The sequence below is a fragment of the Herpailurus yagouaroundi genome, unplaced genomic scaffold (genome assembly GCF_014898765.1).
Source record: "Herpailurus yagouaroundi ecotype Mexico unplaced genomic scaffold, PumYag 192, whole genome shotgun sequence".
In the NCBI taxonomy this organism is placed as follows: Eukaryota; Metazoa; Chordata; class Mammalia; order Carnivora; family Felidae; genus Herpailurus; species Herpailurus yagouaroundi.
Genome location: NW_024412423.1, coordinates 18,928,001 through 18,949,007, shown reverse-complemented (window position 1 = coordinate 18,949,007; position 21,007 = coordinate 18,928,001). Strand labels below are relative to the sequence as shown.

At 35.1% G+C, this 21,007-nt stretch overlaps 1 protein-coding gene across 2 annotated transcripts in view; it reads left to right on the top strand.

The window, feature by feature from the left end:
- The window catches only part of FNIP1 (folliculin interacting protein 1), a 144,732-nt gene that overhangs the window by 72,004 nt on the left and 51,721 nt on the right, over positions 1-21,007 (top strand). For both annotated transcript variants that reach the window (XM_040444406.1, XM_040444405.1), the window contains exons 3-6: positions 6,173-6,307; positions 10,933-11,033; positions 11,288-11,362; positions 17,493-17,584. In XM_040444406.1, the coding sequence (XP_040300340.1) occupies positions 6,173-6,307; positions 10,933-11,033; positions 11,288-11,362; positions 17,493-17,584 (403 nt within the window). The remainder of the gene's footprint in view (positions 1-6,172; positions 6,308-10,932; positions 11,034-11,287; positions 11,363-17,492; positions 17,585-21,007) is intronic.

Here is a 21,007-nt window from a genome sequence, read left to right as displayed (position 1 = left end):
TTCCTTCCTTCCTTCCTTCCTTCCTTCCTTCCTTCCTTCCTTCCTTCCTTCCGTGTGACCTTATCTCTACATTTAGCTGTGGAGAGTCTGTTCTGCCAGTCTTGGGTCATTTTCTTGGTTATTTACACTGATATGGGTGTTAGTTAGTTGTGTTCGTGGGATGACATGTGGTTAGGATCTTCCAACTCCACCATCTTCCCTGGAAGTCTTATTTATTCTTGTTTTAATCCAGCAGTTCCACCAGCAATATCCTTCCTTAACAGATGAATGGTTAAATAAGCTATAATATATTTACACACTGGAATACTATTCAGCTGTATGAAAAAAAGAAGGAGGAGGATTTCTAACAATAAATGGAAAGATCCTCTAGGCTTTTAGAGGAAAATAAAGCAAGGACAGAACTGAATTACTTACCTTTTCTGTAATAGAGAAAGAAAAGTAATACTGTGTTTTTATTTGCAAAAAGAAATTTTAGAAGGATAATAATAAACCAGTTAAAGTGACTAATTGGGAATATGTGGAGTGGGAAATAGGGTACTACAAGAAGGGTTTCTAGATTTCCGTGTGTATACTTATTTTGTTTTTGCTTTTGAGTGATATGAATGGATTACTTATGTACAACTTAAAATTATTAAAAGTTGACTGAACATGAAAAAAATTGAAAATTTATGTGAAAGAATTGTAAACTGAAAATACCATGTAAGTGTTGGTTACTTATTTGAATTTCAGTTGTGATATAGAATCTGGAACATAAAATATGGTTATGTGTCAAGGTTAAAATTTTTAATCCCCCATGTCTTTCTACCTTCCATCCATTTACCCTTTCTGAACAATTTAGTCCTAAAGCCATTAGGTAGGGCTGAACACTGATGTCAGTTGGTCGAGACATGGTGGTCCAAGGCAGAGTATTAGAACCCAAGTAAGTTAAGGAGGACATCTCCATAGCTGCTGCCTGATACAGAGTGTCAGTGCCCAAGTGGGATGTTGAGGGCATCCATCTTGGCTCGCTGAGCCTGAGGAAAATAAAATGTCCATGCAGGTGAGGGAGTGAGAAATGAAAGACTGGTTTCATATAAGAGAGTTGATAAAATAAACACATTTGAAGGCTAATGAAAGGCATGTTGTTCTGATTGTTAGAAAAGGGAGTTATAAATGAGAAAACTAGAAGAACCTTGTAGTCTTGGAATGGAATTGGATTTATTGGTGCAAATTTATGTTTTAATATATATGTACACGCATGTATATATTCAAATGCAATAAATGTAAATGTAAACTTGTTTATGGATATGTTAGATACATATGTGTATTCCTCAGCCCTGTCAGAGCAGTGAGAGCAGAAGCACAATGAGACCCCAACATGTGGGCTCATACCTAGTATCTAGATCTTAATGTCTTAATTCCCTTCTCCATTAGAATGAACCAGGGCTCTTTAGGGAAATGACTGGTCCTTAGACTGGAGCAGGGAAAGAAAAAGAAAAGCCTGGAACTTGTGCCAAAAGCTTAAACAATGATGGGAACATGTCAAAGGGACATAGAAACCAGCATGAAGGGCCTGTCACTGGCTAAATAGGGAAAACTCTAGCATAAAAACAAATAATGATAGTAGCAGATTACAACCCATTGGATGAAATAGAAAACCATGAGTTCATACTGATATAAATAAGTTGAAAGTTTGATGAGAAACAGCATTTTTATGGCATAAAAATAAAATAGCATACAAATTTCATTTCCCCCCCCCACCCCTTATCAAAATATTATTAATTACAAAGGAGAAAAAAGTTTGTTTACAGTGAGGTTGCTTGGTAGGTGCCACCTTAATCAAGTGATCATCAGTATTAAGAATATTATCATTAATGGGCATTGAAATCATATGCCACATGAAAAGTGGCTGTATTATGATTATGTAAGGGAATGTCCTTGTTTGTAGAAAATACACATTGAAGTATTGATGCTTTAGTTCATAGCATCTCAGGTAGTCACCTTACTCCCATTTGGTTCAGGAAAAAATAATTCTTTGAACTAAGTTTGCAACTTGTTTGTGATTATGTGAAAATGTTAAAAAAAAAGTTAATAAAAATTATAATCCATTTATAAGAAGCCAGGTTTTTTTTCAGTGGTGTTTATAACTTATTTTTTATGTGTAAGTAGAGCATGATTTTTTGTGGGTTAAAAATAAAGTATGGCATCATTCTTATTGGAATGAAAGTGAGATAAGAAAACTGAATCCTTTTGCTCTGTGGTTGTGCTCATAGAAGGCCTATGTCTGTCTACCTGAGGGTTGCAGACTGTGCCCTCTCCCCTCATTAGACCATCTTCCCGTGAAGTTGTTGCTATGTGGATTCAGAAAAGCCATGACTTCAGAATGGGAGGGAGAAAAGACTCTGGACAGCTGAGGAGTTGGTAGGAGAGAGGGGTGTGTGTGGGGGTGTGTGTGTGGGTGTGTGTGTGTGTGCGTGTAGTAAGAAATTTTATGTATACTTTAATGCTTCAGTCCTGAAACTGATGGATGTTTGTCCCTTTCCTCCCTATAGCAGATTGTTTCATGATTCAGAGATTGGATATACCAAGGTCCCTCAGCCTGGAATATCTTTCTAGCCATCCCACTCTTCCTCTTTCACCTTAACTCCTGTGCTTTTTTGTAGTCCTGGGTTAAATGTCATTTTTTGGTTTCCCTAGACTAGGTTAAGTCCTCTCTTGGACAGTTCACTTAAGTATCATTGATCCTTAACCTCTATTTTAATGTGGGGATAATTATAATACTTCCTAGAGTTGTTGTGAGGAATAAAAGAATAACTGTATGTAAAATGGAATAGTGCCTAGGCACATAGTAAGTACAATGAGTTAGCTATTGCTAACATAAAAGAACATATTTGAAATATTATATTTCATTATACATAGTTGTCTAATTATTTGTTAAATGCCTCTTTCTCTCATTCGATTGTTAGTTCCATGAGGAAAAGGACTGTTTCATTCAACTGTTTCTTAGTTTTTGGTATACATTGTATTCAAATTGAGTTTTATTGACAAATAATTGACATATATCATTCCATAAGTTTAAGATATACAGCCTGATGGTTTGCTTTACATATACCATGAAATGGTTACCAGCATAGATTCAGCTAACATTTATCTTCTCATACAGACAGAATAAAAAGAAAAGAAAGAAAAAAAAGGAAGAAAAAATTCTATTTATGCTGAGAACTATTAGAATTTGCTCTTTAAAAAATTGTTTTTAATATTTTTTTTTTTTGAGAGAGAGAGAGGGAGAGAGGAAAGAGAGAGAGAGGGAGAGAGAGAGAGAGAGAGAGCGCGCGTGCTAGTGGGGAAGGGGCAGACAGAGAGAGGGAGACACAGAATCTGAAGCAGGCTCCAGGCTCTGAGCTGTCAGCACAGAGCCTGATGCGGGGCTCGAACTCACAACCAGTGAGATCATGACCTGAGTCGAAGTTGGACACTCAACCAACTGAGCCAACCAGGTGCCCCTAGAATTTACTCTGTTAACAACTTTCCTATAATATTATGAAGCAGTGTTATCTATTATTGTGTTGTGCATTATTACATCCCTAGTACTTATTATTACTGGAAATTGGTACCTTTTGACCACCTTCCTCTAAATCTGCCTCCCCATACCCTCCACTTCTGGTGACTACAAGTCTGAACGGTATTTGCTTTTCTTTGTCTGACATTTCACTTAGCCTAATGCTTTCAGGGTCCATCTATGTTGTCACAAATTGTAGGATTTCCTAATTTTTTGTGGCTGAATAATATAGTTTGTGTACATATAGTACACAATATAGTGTGTACATGTGTACATTACAAATGTACATTACACATGTACATTACATGTGTACGAAATAATATAGTTTGTGTACAACAAAGAAGTTGTGTTACAACTTCTTTATCCATTCATCTGTCAATAGAAACTTAGGTTCTTTCCATGTCTTAACTATTGTAAATAATGCTGCTATGAACATGGGTGCAGATATATTTTTGAGTTAGTTTTCATTTCATTTGGATATGTATTCCCAGAAGTGGAATTGTTGGATTGTAATATAGTTCTATTTTTAATATTTTGAGGATCCTCCATGCTGTTTTCAAAGTGGCTGCACCAATTTGTAGTCTTAGCAAGAGTATACAAAGGTTCCCTTTTCTCCAAATCCATGCCAATGTTTGTTATCTCTCGACTAATTGATGATGACCATTCTAATAGACATGAGGTGATACCTTATTGTGGTTTTAATTTATATTTCCCTAATCACTAGTAATATTGAGTATCTTTCATGTAAAACCACCTGGTTTTGCCTTTAAGCATATTATGTAGTTACTAGTTCTTATAACTTTGGTGAAGTTACTTAAACTCTCTGGGCTTCATGTTTCTTATGCATTAAACTGGGCTATAATATCTACCACCCTGAGTATTAAAGAAAATAGTTTTAAAGACCTAGCATTTCGATGGTGATCATTAAATAGAAGGTTGTTAAGATGTGGCCAAGAATATCAGTACCAAAAATATCAATATTTTAGTAAGTGTTTAAATGAAATAATATACATGGAAATATCTACTGAAGTTCCTGACTCCAAAGTAGGTATTCAGTTATTTTAGCTTCTTACTTTAACTTTTTTCTAATATCATTTATAGCTACAAACCAGTAAGCACATGCTAGTTCTAGATGCTGTATAGAGCACTTTATGTATTTTATATATAAGTACATATGGAGACACACACACACACACACACACACACACACACACACACACACACACACCTTAAGTGTCACAAATACCCTACCCATTAGATAGGGTTTTTCTTTCCATTAAGTAGATAAATTTAGTGAGGTCAGGTAACTCACTGAGCCAGGATTTAAATTCACATCTTTTTAGTTGTAAAGCCCTTACTCATTTTAGTTTATTATGCTGTCTCTCTACATTTTTGGTTAGAGGTGATTTTGGAATTACCAGGTGTTCTCTTTTACAATGCCCTTGGTGGTGATGGCATCTATAAAACAGTTGATCTTCAAAAACTGTGATTTCAGTCAGATTACTTCCTCTGAAAACCTATGTGAGGTCTGTTACATGGAAGAGTGTACATACTGGTAACTGTGATAAAGCACCAAAATATTTTTAGGAGTATCAAAGTCCATGGTAGATTGCACCTTTGGTAGTTGTGAGCAGTGAAAGCTCTAGAATCTGGGAGTGGGAGAAAAGCAAGAGAATGAAGAAAAAGGAATAGAAATACATTATGCTTTCATACTCTGCCACTGTACAACCTTCTTGTCCTAAACTTAGCTGTTATTAAAAGTTTGTTAAGAGAGGGAAGCAAACCAAGAGACTTAAATATAGAGAACAAACTGAGGGTTGCTGGAGGGGAGTTGGGTGGGGGTGCATTGGTTAAATGGGTGATGGGCATTAAGGAGGGCCCTTGTTGGGATGAGCACTGGGTGTTACATGTAGGTGATGAATTGCTAAATTCTATTCCTGAAATCATTATTACACTATGTGTAAACTATCATGGATTTAAATTTTTTAAAAGGTAAAAAACAAAACAAAACATTTAACTGTTCAACACATGAATACATTCTCATTTCAAAATAATAAACATGTATGTTTAATATATGTAAACACATACACATACATTTAGTAAAATATAAAAGCTTTGTATTTCTCGTCTTATCCCTACATATCTGCATAGAAATTTTCTTCCTTAAAAATATGTTATTTATGTTAACTTGTAATGGGTATATTATTATATTTAAGTGAATTAATATTTTAAAATTTCTCAGCTTTAATGTCTTATATGGGAAAAAATTGATAGATCTAACTCACAGAAACAAAAGGCCTAAATGGAGTTTGAGATCAAATACTTTGAAAACTGCTGCCATCTCTTAAGTCACTTGTAAAGAATATTGTTGTAGACCATAATAATATAGAAAAACTCCCTTGATTTAACAATGTTTATGAGAAAAGCACAACACAAACTCAACAAATACTATTACAATTATGAGACAAAGAATAGAGAACAGTACTGGAGAAAATGTAGTAAAATCAATCTATTAAGGCTATATTTTGAATTATTTCATACTTGTTTTTTCTAAAGGCTTTTATACTGTAAATTAAACTTGTATATGGTGAAAAGTTTGTTAAAACATGAATGGGAATAATATCTCTATTTCAGAAACTCTGTAGTGATGCTCAAGTAAAAGTCTTTGGGAAATGCTGCCAGTTGAAACCTGGAGGAGACAGTTCTTCCTCACTGGATAGTTCTGTGACTTCATCTTCTGATGTAAAGGACCAATGTCCTAAGTACCAAGTAAGATCATTGATGTCATTTATTTATTCATTAATTTACAAATATTTTTGAGTGTCCGTGATGTGTTATGCACCATCCTAGGGATTGCCGTACAATAGGAACTAGTCCTTACCCTCCTGGAGCTTACATTTGTAGCTGTGGAGACAGATAATTAAGTATGTTTATGCATTTTGATAAATCTTAGGAAAAGTACAGAAAACTATGGTCATAGGTAGCCAGGAGTATTTTCTCCCTTTTATTTACCAGATTTTTTGGGTTATGAGAATAATTTATTTTAGATATCTTTAATTTATTGAAATAATGAAGATTAATATAAAATAATACAATTTGGCTGTAGAATGAAATTAAGTATGATTGGAACTATACACATGCAGAAATGGACATTTTTGTTTTTCAAAAGTAATGTGATTCTTCTTTTAAAATACAAACTTAAACAAAATAGTATCTAATAGTAACTTCTCTTTAAATTTGTTATATTTCACGTAAGTGTTTGGTTTCATACCAAGTAAATGTCATCTATGTGAATTTATTCATGTCATCCAAGCTTGCATGAATGCATCACAAGTATTTTATATTTAGCGGTACCAAAATGGAATCCTGGGCTTTTAAAGTATTTGTAATTAGGTAGTCGTGTTTGGAAGGAAAGTGACCCTTATATGATGTCAATATGACAGTATCTATGAAAGAGCTCTGAAGTTATTAAAATCCAGATATTAAGAGGTAGTACATAATTTCCCCTGTCCACCTTTATTCCTCCAGCTTAAGTATGATACAGTAATAAGTTCCTAATTGTGCTATATGCTATGTGACATCATCATACTTATACCAATTTGGATGTTTACTACTTTGATGAATTGTGTAAGCTTGCCTTTCTTCCTAAGATTATGGAGTTGAAAATTAGCACATGGATACAGATTATAGGAACCCTGAAGCATTGAGTGATTGGACTCTTATATTGCATCAATATCTCTAGAGATTTTCTTTAAAAAATTTTATTTTTAAAGTTTATTTATTTATTTTGAGAAGGACAGAGACAGTGTGAGTGGGGGAGGGGCAGCGAGAGGGAGAGAGAGAATCCTAAGCAGGCTCTGTGCTACTACTGTAGAGCCTGATGTGGGGCTTGAATTCACAAAACTGCAAGATCATGACCTGAGCCGAAACCAAGAGTTGGATGCTTAACTGACTGAGCCACCTAGGTGTCCCAAGATTTTCTTTTTTAAGGGACAGATTCCTAGGCTTTGTGCCCAGATATTCTGATAGTAGGCTGAGTATGGTCATGGAACTCTGTTTTTTTAGTAAGAGACATTGAATTATTGTAGCATATAGTTCACTACCCTTGATAAAATGTGATTTCAGGTAACTAGAACATTATCTTTGATTAACACAGATTATGACAGATTAATAACTTCCAACAATGAGTATGTTCAAAAAACTGCCTTTTTAATAAGGGCATTATAAAAAAAAGTATTAAAGTAATAGCACTTTTAAAATTATAACCTTTATTATAGATTATGTCATATATAAATATGCCAGTGACATTTATGCTGAGTATTCGATATGTATTAGAGCAGGCAAAGAGAACCTTTACTAGCGAACTATATGGTCTGATAAAATTTAAACACCAATTTATTTTTACTGCGTTTTGGTTTCTGAGGTTTCTTTTCTAGTTTAGTATTAAAATCTATAACTGCTTTGATACTTAAATTCATAATAATTTTAGTCAAAATAAGAATGGAGTTAGCCACGTTATAGTGGAAATGAGCTTGTAAGAGAAGGCTCTCACTTCTGTCATTAACCAGAAGTAGTGTAGTTTGCCAAGTAGGGTTGGCATTAATTTTTTTTTTTTTTTGGATACGGGTGGAACAGTAGCTGGGGAGGGGAAGTAGGAGGGAGAGAGAGAATCTTAAGCAGCCTGGAGCCCAACGCGGGGCTCCATCTCACGACTGTGAGATTATGACCTGAGCAGAAATCAGGAGTCAGATGCTACGGACTGAGCCACGCAGGCACCCCTTGCATTGATCTTTTTTTTTTAGGAGAAAAAAAAAGACCCTCCCATTTGATCATTAAAAAATTATTTGTCTCTGTTTCTAAAATGTTACTTTTAGTACCCAAACCTTTGTGTTTTGAAATAAAAGTTTTTTCTTAACCAAATCCCTAGATGAGTTCTTTTATTAAATAGGTATATCAAAAGTGTTTTTTTCTTTAAACATTAGCTTTTTGTCTTTATTAAAACAAAATTAAGGCTAACACCTAAGAGAGAAAAAATATGTAAGTGAATATATATTTAAAAATAATATGAAATAATTATGATGAAATGGATTGCTATTTGAAGATGTCTCTTTTAAGAAGGTTGACAAATGTAAATACATAGATTTCTTTAATCCAAAATGGGCAGTATATAAGCAAAAGAGTAGAAGAATCACATAAAAATAAAAATAGTGTACAGGTATATTTCCTATCCTCCACGTGTAAAATGAGGGTCCTTGTTACTTTATTGTTAATATCAGAAGAGTCTTTTAAGTATTTTCTTAAAACTCCTAATTCTTGATTTTTTTTTTTCAACGTTTATTTATTTTTGGGACAGAGAGAGAGCATGGATGGGGGAGGGGCAGAGAGAGAGGGAGGCACAGAATCGGAAACCGGCTCCAGGCTCTGAGCCATCAGCCCAGAGCCTGACGCGGGGCTCGAACTCCCGTACCGCGAGATCGTGACCTGGCTGAAGTCGGACGCTTAACCGACTGCGCCACCCAGGCGCCCCTCTAATTCTTGATTTTTTATGATAGAATGATTTAATGAAATTTGTGAATAATTATTATCTTAGATAGTTACTTAGGTCCTCTTTCTTATCAGTTTTATTATATAACTACAAGTTAGGAATTACATTTTTCCTAGGGATTATTTTCTTCACTGGATGACAGGTCTGAAGGTAGGCCATCTAGGTATGATATTTAGGGTTCAAGATGGCTTTAGAGATCAAGGTATCCTTATCTTTCTACTTACCCAGAGTTAATGTGTTAAATTGTTAAATTGTTGCTCTGTGTTCCTAATATGGTATCTCCATCTCCAGTGACTTTCATTTATATCTCATGCATATAAATGTATAAATTGTGAAAGCTGCAACTCCAGCCATTAGTTTAACCCTCGAAATGTAGAAACCAACTCTAAATTTGTCTTTTTTTAATTAAAAAAATCTTTTATTTATTTTTGAGAGAGAGAAAGAGAGAGAGAGTGTAAGTGGGGAAGGAACAGAGAGAGAGAGGGAGACAAAGAATATGAAACAGGCTCTAGATTCCAAGCTGTCAGCACAGAGCCTGACGTAGGGCTTGAACCCATGAACCGAGAGATCATAACCTGAGCTGAAGTTGGATGCCCAACTAACTGAGCCACCCAGGCACCCCTAAATTTGTCTTTAAGGGAGGATGTGAAATGCAGTTGTTTTTTCTTTTTTTTCAGTTGGGCACATTGCTGCCCTGAAACACATTAGACTTCAAAAAATAAGGAATAAGATATTTCAGGGGGTAATTAGTGATATTTACCACAGTATCTAATTAGTGATGAAATGGATGATAACTAAAGACAGAATGATGGAAAGCAATAACTTTTAATTGGAGTTCTTTGAGAATGAGATATTCTTATGTTTTAAATAAGTCCTTTTAAAAAAATACAAAGTAGAGGTAAATTACCGTGTTTGTGAATATCTCTTTTGTACAGCAGGAGTGGTGAAAACTGTTCTGCATGTTCAGTGAATTCTGTTTCTTATTGTCTGTCCTGGAGAAACATTGCATATGCACAAGATGTGGTTAAGAATGTTCATTTAAGGGGCACCTGGGTGGCTCACTTGAGTTGGCTAAGTGTCTGACTCTTGATCTCAGCTCAGGTCACGATCTCATGGTTTGTGGGATCAAGCTCCATGTCAGTCTCTGTGCTGACCCTGTGGAGCCTGCTTGGGATTCTCTGTCTCTCCCTCTCTGCCCCTCCCCCTGCCTGCCTCCCTCCCTCTCTCTCTCTCTCTCTCTCTCTCTCTCTGTATCTTTCTCAAAAATAACTAAACTTAAAAAAAAAAAAAAAGAATGTTCATTTAAGCAATATTGTAATAGCAAAAACCTGGAAGTAACCTAAAGAGCCCATCAGTAAGGGGAACTGTGGTATTTTCATACAGTAGAATACTATGCAGCTGTTCAAAAGGAATGTTTGTATAACCGTATAGTTAGATGTGTAAGACATTGTGAAATGGAGAAAATCAAGCTATAGAACAGTGTATACAGTGTAGTATCACTTAAAAAAATCATTATGTAGCAGTGCCTGGATGGCTCAGTCGGTTAAGCATCCGACTTCAGCTCAGGTCATGATCTCTGGGTTTGTGAGTTCGAGCACTGCATCGGGCTCTGTGCTGACAGCTCAGAGCCTGGAGCCTGCTTCGGATTCTGTGTCTCCCCATCTCTTGGCCCCTCCCATGCTCATGCTCTGCCTCACTCTGCTTCTCAATAATAAATAAACGTTAAAAAAAAAAAAAACCATTATGTAGAATAACTATAGCAAAGCAATTGTCAATAAAATTCAATATTGGAAATAGTCATAAGGTTTGACATTCTGCAATTTGATTAATGTTATCGTTATTTTTTTAGGGTTCCCGGTGCTCTTCTGATGCCAATATGCTTGGAGAGATGATGTTTGGCTCGGTAGCAATGAGCTACAAAGGATCTACCTTAAAAATTCATCAGATCCGGTGAGGGCTTTTCTGATTTTTCATTATCCATGTTAGAATATGTAATTTTTAAACATGAGAGAATTTCATATAGTCTTCATGCAGATTGAGCATGTCAGATACTCAGTTTATGATATTTTGTGGGGTTCATGCTACTTCATGACTGTTGTAACTATACAGTGAAATGTCTGTCACTTACATATTTTGATTTGTAATAAATTGAGAAGTTCCTTGTCTTAGTTTTGATCTCTTTCTTTCTTTCTTTGTCTTCATAGTTCCCCTCCACAGCTTATGCTTAGCAAAGTTTTTACTGCACGGACTGGCAGCAGTATCTGTGGAAGTCTCAATACGTAAGTGATTATGAATGCAGAGAGAATTAATTATTTAGGATGTGCAAAGTAGGGAAACGAACAGGGTATTCTCGGGGTTGCAGCTTAAATTGAGATTTTCTTCTGCTCCTTTAAGTTTGAAAGTTCACAGAAGCCAGCCTTTTTTCTTCCAGCTTTATTGAGATATAATTGACATGTAACACTGTATAAATTTAATGTGTACAGCACATTGGTTTGATACTTTCATATATTGGAAAATGATTACCACCATAGCATTAGCTAACTAATACTTCCATGCTGTCACAATTACTATTTCTTTTTTGTGGTAAGAACAGCTATGATTTAACCTCTTAGCAATTTCCAAGGATAACAGATACAGTATTATTAGCTATAATCAGCATGCTGTCCATTAGATCCCAGAACTTACTGATCTTATAACTGAAGTTTATAACTTTTGACTATTATCTCCTCATTTCCTCCACTCTCAGCCCCTGATAACCACCACTCTTCTTTGTTTTTCTGTGTCCAATTTTTTTATATTCCACATAGAAGTGATATCATATGGTGTTTGTCTTTGTCTGACTTATTTCACTTCTCATGATGCCCTTAAGATTCATTTATGTTGTTGCAAATGGCAGGATTTCCTTCTTTCTCGTGGCTGAATAATATTCCATTTTTTGTGTGAGTGCATGCATGCATGCGTGTGTGTTGTGTATGTGTATGACATCCATTCATCTGTTGTCTCCATTTATTGACTGTTGTCACTAATGCCACATTGAACACCTCAGTGCAGATATGCCTGTGAGATCTTCATTTCAGTTCCTTTGGATATATACCAAGGAAGTGGGATTGCTGGATCATACGGTAGTTCTATTTTTTTGAAGAACCTTCATACTGTTTTCAAGTGCCAGATCAATTTATGTTCCCACCAAAAGTGCATAAGGGTTTCCTTTTCTCCATATCCTGGCCACCACTTGATTATCTCTTGTCTTTTTGATGTTAGCTATTGTAATATGTATGAGGTGATACCTTGTTGTGGTTTGATTTGCCTTTGCTTGATGATTAGTGATGTTGAGCACCTTTTTATATACCTCTTGGCTATTTGTCAGATGCCTTCTTTGGAAAACTGTCTAGTCAGTTCTTCTGAATATTCAGAGGAAGTTACTACTTTTTTAGTCAGGTTGTTTGTTTTTTGCTCTTGATTTGTATGAGCTCTTTATATATTTTGGATATTAACCCTTTAACAGATACATGATTTGCAAATATTTTTACCATTCCATAGATTGCCTTTTCATTTTGTCAATTGATTATTTGCTGTGCAGAAGCTTTTTAGTTTCATGTAGTCACATTTACTTTCTGTTGCTTTTGTTGCTTGTGCTTTTCTTTTTATGCCATGTCCAGGAAATTGCTGCTACAATCAATGTCAAGGGAGCTTTTTCCCTATGATTTCTTTTAGGAGATTTGCAGTTTGGAAGTCTTATGTTTATGTCTTTAATCAATTTTGAGTTCATTTTTGTGAATGGTGTAAGATAGGGTTCTAATTTCATTCATCTGCATGTAGTTACCCAGTTTCCCATAATCATTTACTGAAGGTACTCTCCTTCTTTTGTTAAGTGTTCTTTATGCGGGTTTTTTTTTCTGGGCTTTTGATTTTGTTCCATTGTTTTCTGTGTCTATTTTTCTGCCAGTACTATACTGTTTTGATTACTTTAGCTTTGTAGTATAGTTTGAAATCAGGAAATATGATGCCTCTGGCTTTGTTCTTTTTCTCAGGATCTCTTTGACTTTTCAGGGTCTTTTGTACATACAAATTTTAGGATTGTTTTCTTATTTCTATGAAAAATGCCATTGGAATTTTGATAAGACTTGCATTGAATCTATAGATGATTGTGGGTAATATGCACATTTTAATAATATTTGTTCTTCCAACCTACTTTTTTGACTTTTTTTCTTTCGTGGAAAGATGTTGTGTTTTGTCAAATGCTTTTTCTGCATCTGTTGAGATGATCATATGATTTTTATGTTTCATTCTTTTAATGTGGTAATTCTCATTTATTGCCTGGCATTTATTGAAGCATCCTTGCATCCCAGGGATAAATCCCACTTGATCATATTGAATGATCCTTTTAATGTTCTGTTGAATTTGGTTTCCTAATATTTTGTTCAGAATTTTTGCATCTATAATCATCAGGAAAAGTGATCTGTAATTTTCTTATAATGTCCTGGCCTTGGTGTCAGGATCATGCTGTCCTTGTAAGATGAGCCAGGGAATACTCCTTCTTTGATTTCTGGAAGAGTTTGAAAAGAATTGACATCAATTCTTTAAATGTTTGGTAGAATTTACCAAGGAAACCATCTGGTCCTTGGCATTTCTCTGTTAGGAGGTTTTTGATCAATGACTGATTCTACCTTCTTGTTACTGGTCTTTTGAGATTTTTTATTTCTTCATGATTTAGTCTTGATAGGTTGTATATTCAGTCTTGGGATTTATCCATTTTTTATAGGTTACGCATTTTGTTAGCATGTAATTGTTGATAAGTAGTTTCATGATCCCTTTTTATTTGGTATCAGTGTAATGTCTCTTTCATATCTGGTTTCATTTATTTGAGTCCTCTCTCTCTCTCTCTCTTTTTTTTTTTTTTTTTTTGAGTTAGTCTGGCTAAAGGTTTGTTGATTTTGTCTCTTTAGAAAACTAGCCCTTAGTTAAACTGATCTTTAAATTTTTTTTCTTTGTTCTCTTTCATATATTTCCCGTCTGATCTTTATTTACTTCCTAACTTTGGGCTTTTTTTCTGGGTTTTTGAGGTGTAAATCAAGGTTATTTGAGATATTTCTAGCTTCTTACTGTAAGCATTTATCACTATAACTGCCCTCTTTTAAGTGCTTTTGTAGCACTTCTAACAAGTTTTGATATGCTGTGCTTCCATTTTTATTTGTTTCAGAGTATTTTTTTAATTTACTTTTTGATTTCTTCTTTGACCCATTAGTTGTTCAGGAGCATGTTTTTTAATCTCCCCATATTCTGAATTTTTCAGCTTTCCCTGTGGATAGACTGTTTTATCTGTATCTATATTGATATATCTGTTTGGTTCCATTTAGCCTAAGGTATGGTTCACGTCCAAAATTTCTTTGTTGATTTTCTGTCTGGATGAACTATTTGTTGTTGAAAGTAGTCCTTTACTAATTATTGCATCATTGTCTCTTCCGATCTGTTAGTATTTGGCAAATGAATCTGTTTAGGTTCTCTGGTGTTGAGTGCGTGATTGTTATATGTTGTGTCTTCATGATGAATTGCTCCTTTTATCATTATATGACCATTTTTGTCTCCTGTTACTCTTTTTAGCTTAAAGTCTTCTTTCTGATATAAGTATAGCTATTCCTGCTCTTTTCTGATTTCCATTTACCTGGAGTATCTTATTCTATCCCTTTATATCGAGCTTATATCATCCTTAAAACTGAAGTGAGTCTCTGGCTTGTTTTTCATTCATTGAGCCACTCTGTATGGAGTCCAGATTACTTCTCATTTTAGTTTAGTTGAAGAATAGGAAATGTACTTTCTCTTTTCTCTAATTTGCTTCTAGAAGCTATATCTGGAAGTAAAATGTTGACTGCATTTCCATGTTAGGATGAGATACTGATTTTCCGTTCTGTAGTGCCATGCTGAGTTAGCACCTGTATGTTGTGGTCTTTAGTTTTCAGGTCCCCTGTAGAATTAACTCTGCAATCAGGACTGGCCTAGGTAAGCCGTGGTGGAGTTCAAGGATACTACAAGTTGTTAATGCCAGGATTAGGGTAGTGAACCTGGTATGTCATATGCAAATACCTTCTCTCATTCTTTTGGTTGCCTTTTAGTTTTGCTGCTTGTTTCCGTCACTGTGCAGAAGCTTTGTATCTCGATGAGGTCCCAGTAGTTCATTTTTGCTTTTATTCCCTTTGCTTCCGGAGACATGTCAAGGAAGAAGTTGCTGCAGCTGAAGTCAAAGAGGTTGCTGCCTTTTTTTTCCTCTAGGATTTTGATGGTTTCCTGTCTCACATTTAGGATTTTCATCTAATTTGAATTTATTTTTCTGTATAGTGTAAGAAAGTGGTCCAGTTTCATTCTTCTGTATGTCCCTGTCCAGTTTTACCAACACCATTTGCTGAAGAGACTGTCTTTTTTCCATTGGATACTCTTTCCTGCTTTGTGGAAGATTAGTTGGCCGTGTATTGTGGGTCTTTTTCTGGGTTCTCTATTCTGTTCCATTGATGTGAAAAGATGCTCAACATCACTCATCATTAGGGAAATACAAATCAAAACCATAATGAGATACCATCTCACACCTGTCAGAATGGCTAAAATTAATTCCGGAAACAACAGATGTTGTCAAGGATGCAGAGAAAGGGGAACCCTTTTGTACTGTTGGTAGGAAGGCAAACTGGTGCAGCCACTGTGGAAAACAGTATGGAGGTTCCTCAAAAAATTAAAAATAGACCTACCCTACGACCCAGCAATTGTACTGCTAGCAATCTATGCAAAGGATACAAAAGTGCTAATTTGAAGGGACATAGGTACCCCGATGTTTATAGCAGCACTATCAACAGTAGCTAAATCACAGAAGAAGCCCAAATGTCCATCAGCTGACAGATGGATAATGAAGATGTGGTGTGCACGCGCGTGCGCGTGCGCGCGCACACACACACACACACACACACAGGAATATTACTCAGCATTGAAAAAGAATGGAATCTTGCCATTTGCAACAATGTGGATGGAACTAGAGGGTATTATGCTAAGTGAAATAAGAGAAGGACAGATACTATGATTTCACTCATATGTGGAATTTGAGAAACATGACAGATGAACATAGGGGAAGGGAAGGAAAAATAAGATAAAAACAGAGGGAATCAAGCCATAAGAGACTCTTAAATACAGAGAACAAACTTAGGGTTTCTGGAGGGGAGTTGGGTGAGTGGGGGCATGGGCTAAAAGGGTGATGGGCATTAAGGAGGGCACTTTTTGGGGAGAGCACTGGGTGTCATATGTAAGAGATGAATCACTAGGTTCTTTTACTCCTGAAGCCAAGACTACACTGTATGTTAACTAACTTGGATTAAAAAAAAAATGGAATAGTAAAGCTGAAACAGAGGCACATATGATATCAGATTCTTGGACTACCTGCCAGACCTAGTAAATGAAGAACTGGGGCTAGGATGAGATGTTAGTGGACCACAGTGATGGATTCTGCAGGGACCATATCAGAACTCTGGCTAGCAAGGGTCTGAGGGATACCCAAAGTCAGAAGCAACAGGAGGTAGTAAGGAGTTTACTCAAAAGTAGAAAAATTCTCAAAAGATTACATTAATTGTAAATGTTCCTAAAGACTTTTCAGGTGTTTTATTAGCTAAGGTTCTAATACCTGTAGCTCTTTATTAGCTTTTCTTTTAGGAAGGAAGGAAAAGGAAAGATGTATTTCACTGTATTTTGGACGCTTAAAAAATACTGATGATAAAAGTGCTAATTTTTAAGAATTAAACACTAAAGTAGAAATTAGAGATCCTGTATTGGAATCACTGATTTTAGCTGTAGTTTTCTAATTTTTTATTGATGGTTCTTAGGACAGATACTTTGTACTAAAAGCATAAAGTAATTTTATTTGTATTATTCTGAGTAATTTATGGACAGGAGTAATACAGTTCATTTATAATGTGTGAACTGAAGATATTTTTTGTATATTTGGTGGATTCTTTTTCCTTTTTTGTCTTTTTTTCCTGCCAGAAGTTTCAAAACTAATGTCAGGTCCAAGATATGAGGGGAAACTTTACAATTTAAATTTGGGTCAGTAATCTTTTTCTGTAAAGGCCTTAATAGTAAATAATTTTAGCTTTGTAGGCCAGACAGTATGTCTGGTTTCTTAGCTCTACCATTGTAACATTAAAACAGCCATACACAGTACATATATGAATGGGCATGGCTGTGTTCCAGTAAAACTTTATTTACAAAAACAGGCAGCAGGCTGGATTTAGCCCTCAACGTATAGTTTGCCAACCCCTGATCTAAATGATTAGGTACTTTATAGTCCTATTATGAATACTTAAAACTTAAAAAACTGTTAGACGCTTTAAATTTCATTGTATAAAATGAATTTGCAGTTTATTGTTTCTCTTCCCTTAGGCTGCAAGACAGTCTTGAATTCATCAATCAAGACAACAGTACATTGAAGGCTGATAGTAACACAGTTATTAATGGACTACTTGGAAATATAGGTAAATTATTCCTTTGGTTTTGTAAGTTTTAAATAAGGTTAACACTGTAACAGGGATTTGCACTTACTTCTTAATAATGTAGATCTTTTATAAGACCACAGAGTTTGACATACTAGAAGTGGAAAAGGCATTTAAATTGCAAATATGTATAACATTTGTATTATTTGAAAACATAATTTTTATATATTTGAATATTTATTTTGTATATGAAAAAAGAAAACTTAAAGATATATCTGATTATCTGATTTGTTTTTTGTTTTTAACTTTGATGCATCTTTGAAAGGCACTGTTACTGATATAAAAAGTCTTTACCAGCTTTTTGGAATATTTCAGCTGAGGAAGACTATTATTATACTTTGTCCCTTGTCTCTTCCCTAACCATAGAAGTAATTTTAAAATGGTGCTCATTTTGTGACCTGAATTCACATAAATGGGCAGATATTCAAATGTGATGTTCCTTAAGAGATTTATTAAAGTAACAGCTTATTTAATAATTCAGATAGTTGATTGTTATTGTTATTTAGTTTCAACAGACTGTTCCTAAAATTTCTTGCCATTTGTTTTACCCTAGAAAGCTCATCTGAGTTGCTGCTGACCATATTTCTGGTGCATAAAATATTATAGTATCCCAGAATGTGGACAGCATTTAGACTAGGAGAAATATTTCTCTTACTCTCTATTTAGTGAGAATTTTTATTTGGAATTAATTTTAATAAATATTAGTTATATATATAAGTAGAAAAGTTTTTCTTCCAACTTGAACCGTATTGTATTCTATTATTTTTCATAATTCCTGTTTATTCAAATGAGCAACCATTTATTTAGTACATAGTATGGGCTAGTTACAGTGAAAGACATGTACTTTAGAAAGTTTGCATATTTTTTAGAAAGATAGAGTAGTTCTGCTTTTTCTTAACTCACTTGATTATTTTATTGGTTTAAGAAAGTAAAAATGTGACAGGGAAATAAATGAATCTTTTTTCCTTATGATTTGACACTTTTCAAAGCTTAAGATGTTAATTAAAAGCTGTTTATTTTAATAATACAAATCTATTATCACTTATAAATGGTAAAGTACCTTATAGATGCTAGATATACTCATCTTCTCTGTTTTAACGTAGGATAGGAAATTAATCCATTTAACAAAGTATAGACTTTAAATAATGAGTGACTTTAACTTGCACATTTATAATTGTGAATTAAGGATATTTGAGGACCATCTCTTATTTTCTTTACATTTTTAGTTAATCAACAAATACTTATCAAGCACCTATTACCTGCTAAGGACTCTGCTAGGCCCTAAGGATACAGTGGTAAACCAGACACAATTCCTGCCTCAACGTATTTGGTAATTATAGTTAGTGGGAATCACACAAATAATACAACAATTACAGTGTACTACAGTTAATTTTTGGACATGTTAAAGAGCACGTGTGGTAGAAATGAGGAGAAGTACCTAATTCAGTCCTAGAGAGTCCCAGAAGATTTCCTTGAAGAAGTGAGACTTAACCTTGAAGGATTAGCCTTATGTTTAGATAGAAATGTTCTAGGAAAAAGCATAATAGTATTTGCAAAGGCCTAGGAGCAAGAGATGATGGCATGAAGAAAGAATGTGTATAAATCAGTGTTGATGGAGCCAAGAATAGGAGTAAAGGAGGTTAAATCAAGAAGTAGGAGGTAGATCACAGAAGGCACTGTGGGACTTACTGAGCAATTTGGATATAGGTTGTAAGCAGTTGGGTAGCAGTGAGGGTATGTATGTTAGTTTGGGTGCTCCACCTGTTTTTTAACAGGTGCCAAGACATGATTAAATATGCAAGGATATTATTAGGGGAAATGACTATGTGAGAGAAAAAGAGGAAGGAACTGGGAAAGGTTGAGAAAGCCCTCAGATTGTGATACAAATGTTGACCCCAAATGAAAGAGAATAGAGGATTAAATGGAAGTGTCCTATCCCACCATGCAATCCAAGGAAGGTTTAGTAAGGCCATTGACAAGTCTTTGAGTCAAAGTTTGGTGTCAAAAGTGACCCACGTATTGCCAAAATGTGCCTGTCTTACTATTCCTCCTGTGTTCAGTTACTGACTAGGAGCAGCCTATGGGATATGTGGCCTTGCTCAAACATCACAATAGATTTCAGAATGCAGTAGCTTGAGGTACTTAGTCAATTATAGTCCTTATAGCTGGAGGTCTTTGCAATGTATTCTCAAGGCCACCACAGAGGAGTTGTCAGGATATAGAAATATGATTGGATTAGATTTATATCTGTAAGAGTATTGATTGCAGTGGGAAAGGATTCAAGTGAACCAATGGGATTGAAGAAAAGATCTATATAAGAAGGCTGCTTATGATAATCCAAGTGACAGAGAAGGAGACCTAGAGTAAGATTGTGCCAGTGAGGTAGAGTGTTTTTGAGGGGTTCATTATGGGAAATAGAGTGGATAGGACTTGACTTGGTAATTAGATGGAGTAGGGGAGGAAAAAGGAGGAAGCAAGGGTGGCACTTTGCTATCTGGTTGTATAAATGCTTGGGTATTAGTGCCATTTATTGGGAGAATCAGAAGAAATTAAGAATTGGTGATTTTAGGTTTAGGTATATTGGAATGGAGGTATTGGTTGAGTGTTCAAGTAAAGATATCCATTATGGTTAGTTAGTAGATGTAGTGGTAGATGCTGTAACATAAAAATCCATGGGTGTATAATAACTTTAAAGCAATAGGGGTTTTTTTTCAGCCATGTGGAGTTCTAAAGGGTGTTCATCATTGATTAACAGTTTTTCTCCAAGCAATGTTTTAGAGTTCCTTCTTTCTTAGAATTCTGCCTTCTTCATTGTGTGGTTTCCAAGGTTGTGCTCAGCTGCACTAAGCCAGTGGAAAGGAATTGAGAATGGAAAAGGCACTCGATTTCATAATTAACCTCAGCCTGAACGTGACATACATCAGTTTTGTTGACATTCCATTTTTGGTAACTAATCACATGGCCTCACATACGTATAAGGAGATTTGAGAAATATGATCCCTAGCTGGGCAGCTGCTTCCCACAAACTACTTGATACAGTAGAAGGGAGAACACAGTTCTTTGTTAGACAGTTAGCTGTGTCTGCCATGAATTATGAATCATTAGCATGTAAATGGTAAGTAAAAGCATGAGAATGAATGAGATGACCTAGGAACTGTTAAAGAATGAGAAGGCAAGATTGTTGAAGATGAAACCCTGGGAAATGCTGAGTTAAAGACAGAGTAGGTGAAGAGAAACACATAAAGAAGATTAAGAAAAAAACTTAGTATGTTATCATTGTAAATTGTGAGGGGAAAGTTCAAAGTGTAATTTAACATCACATATGCTATAAGGTAATATAAGATAGTATGGACTGCATTAATCAATAAGAAGGCTTTTAGTGGCCTACTGGAGCAGTTTCAGTGG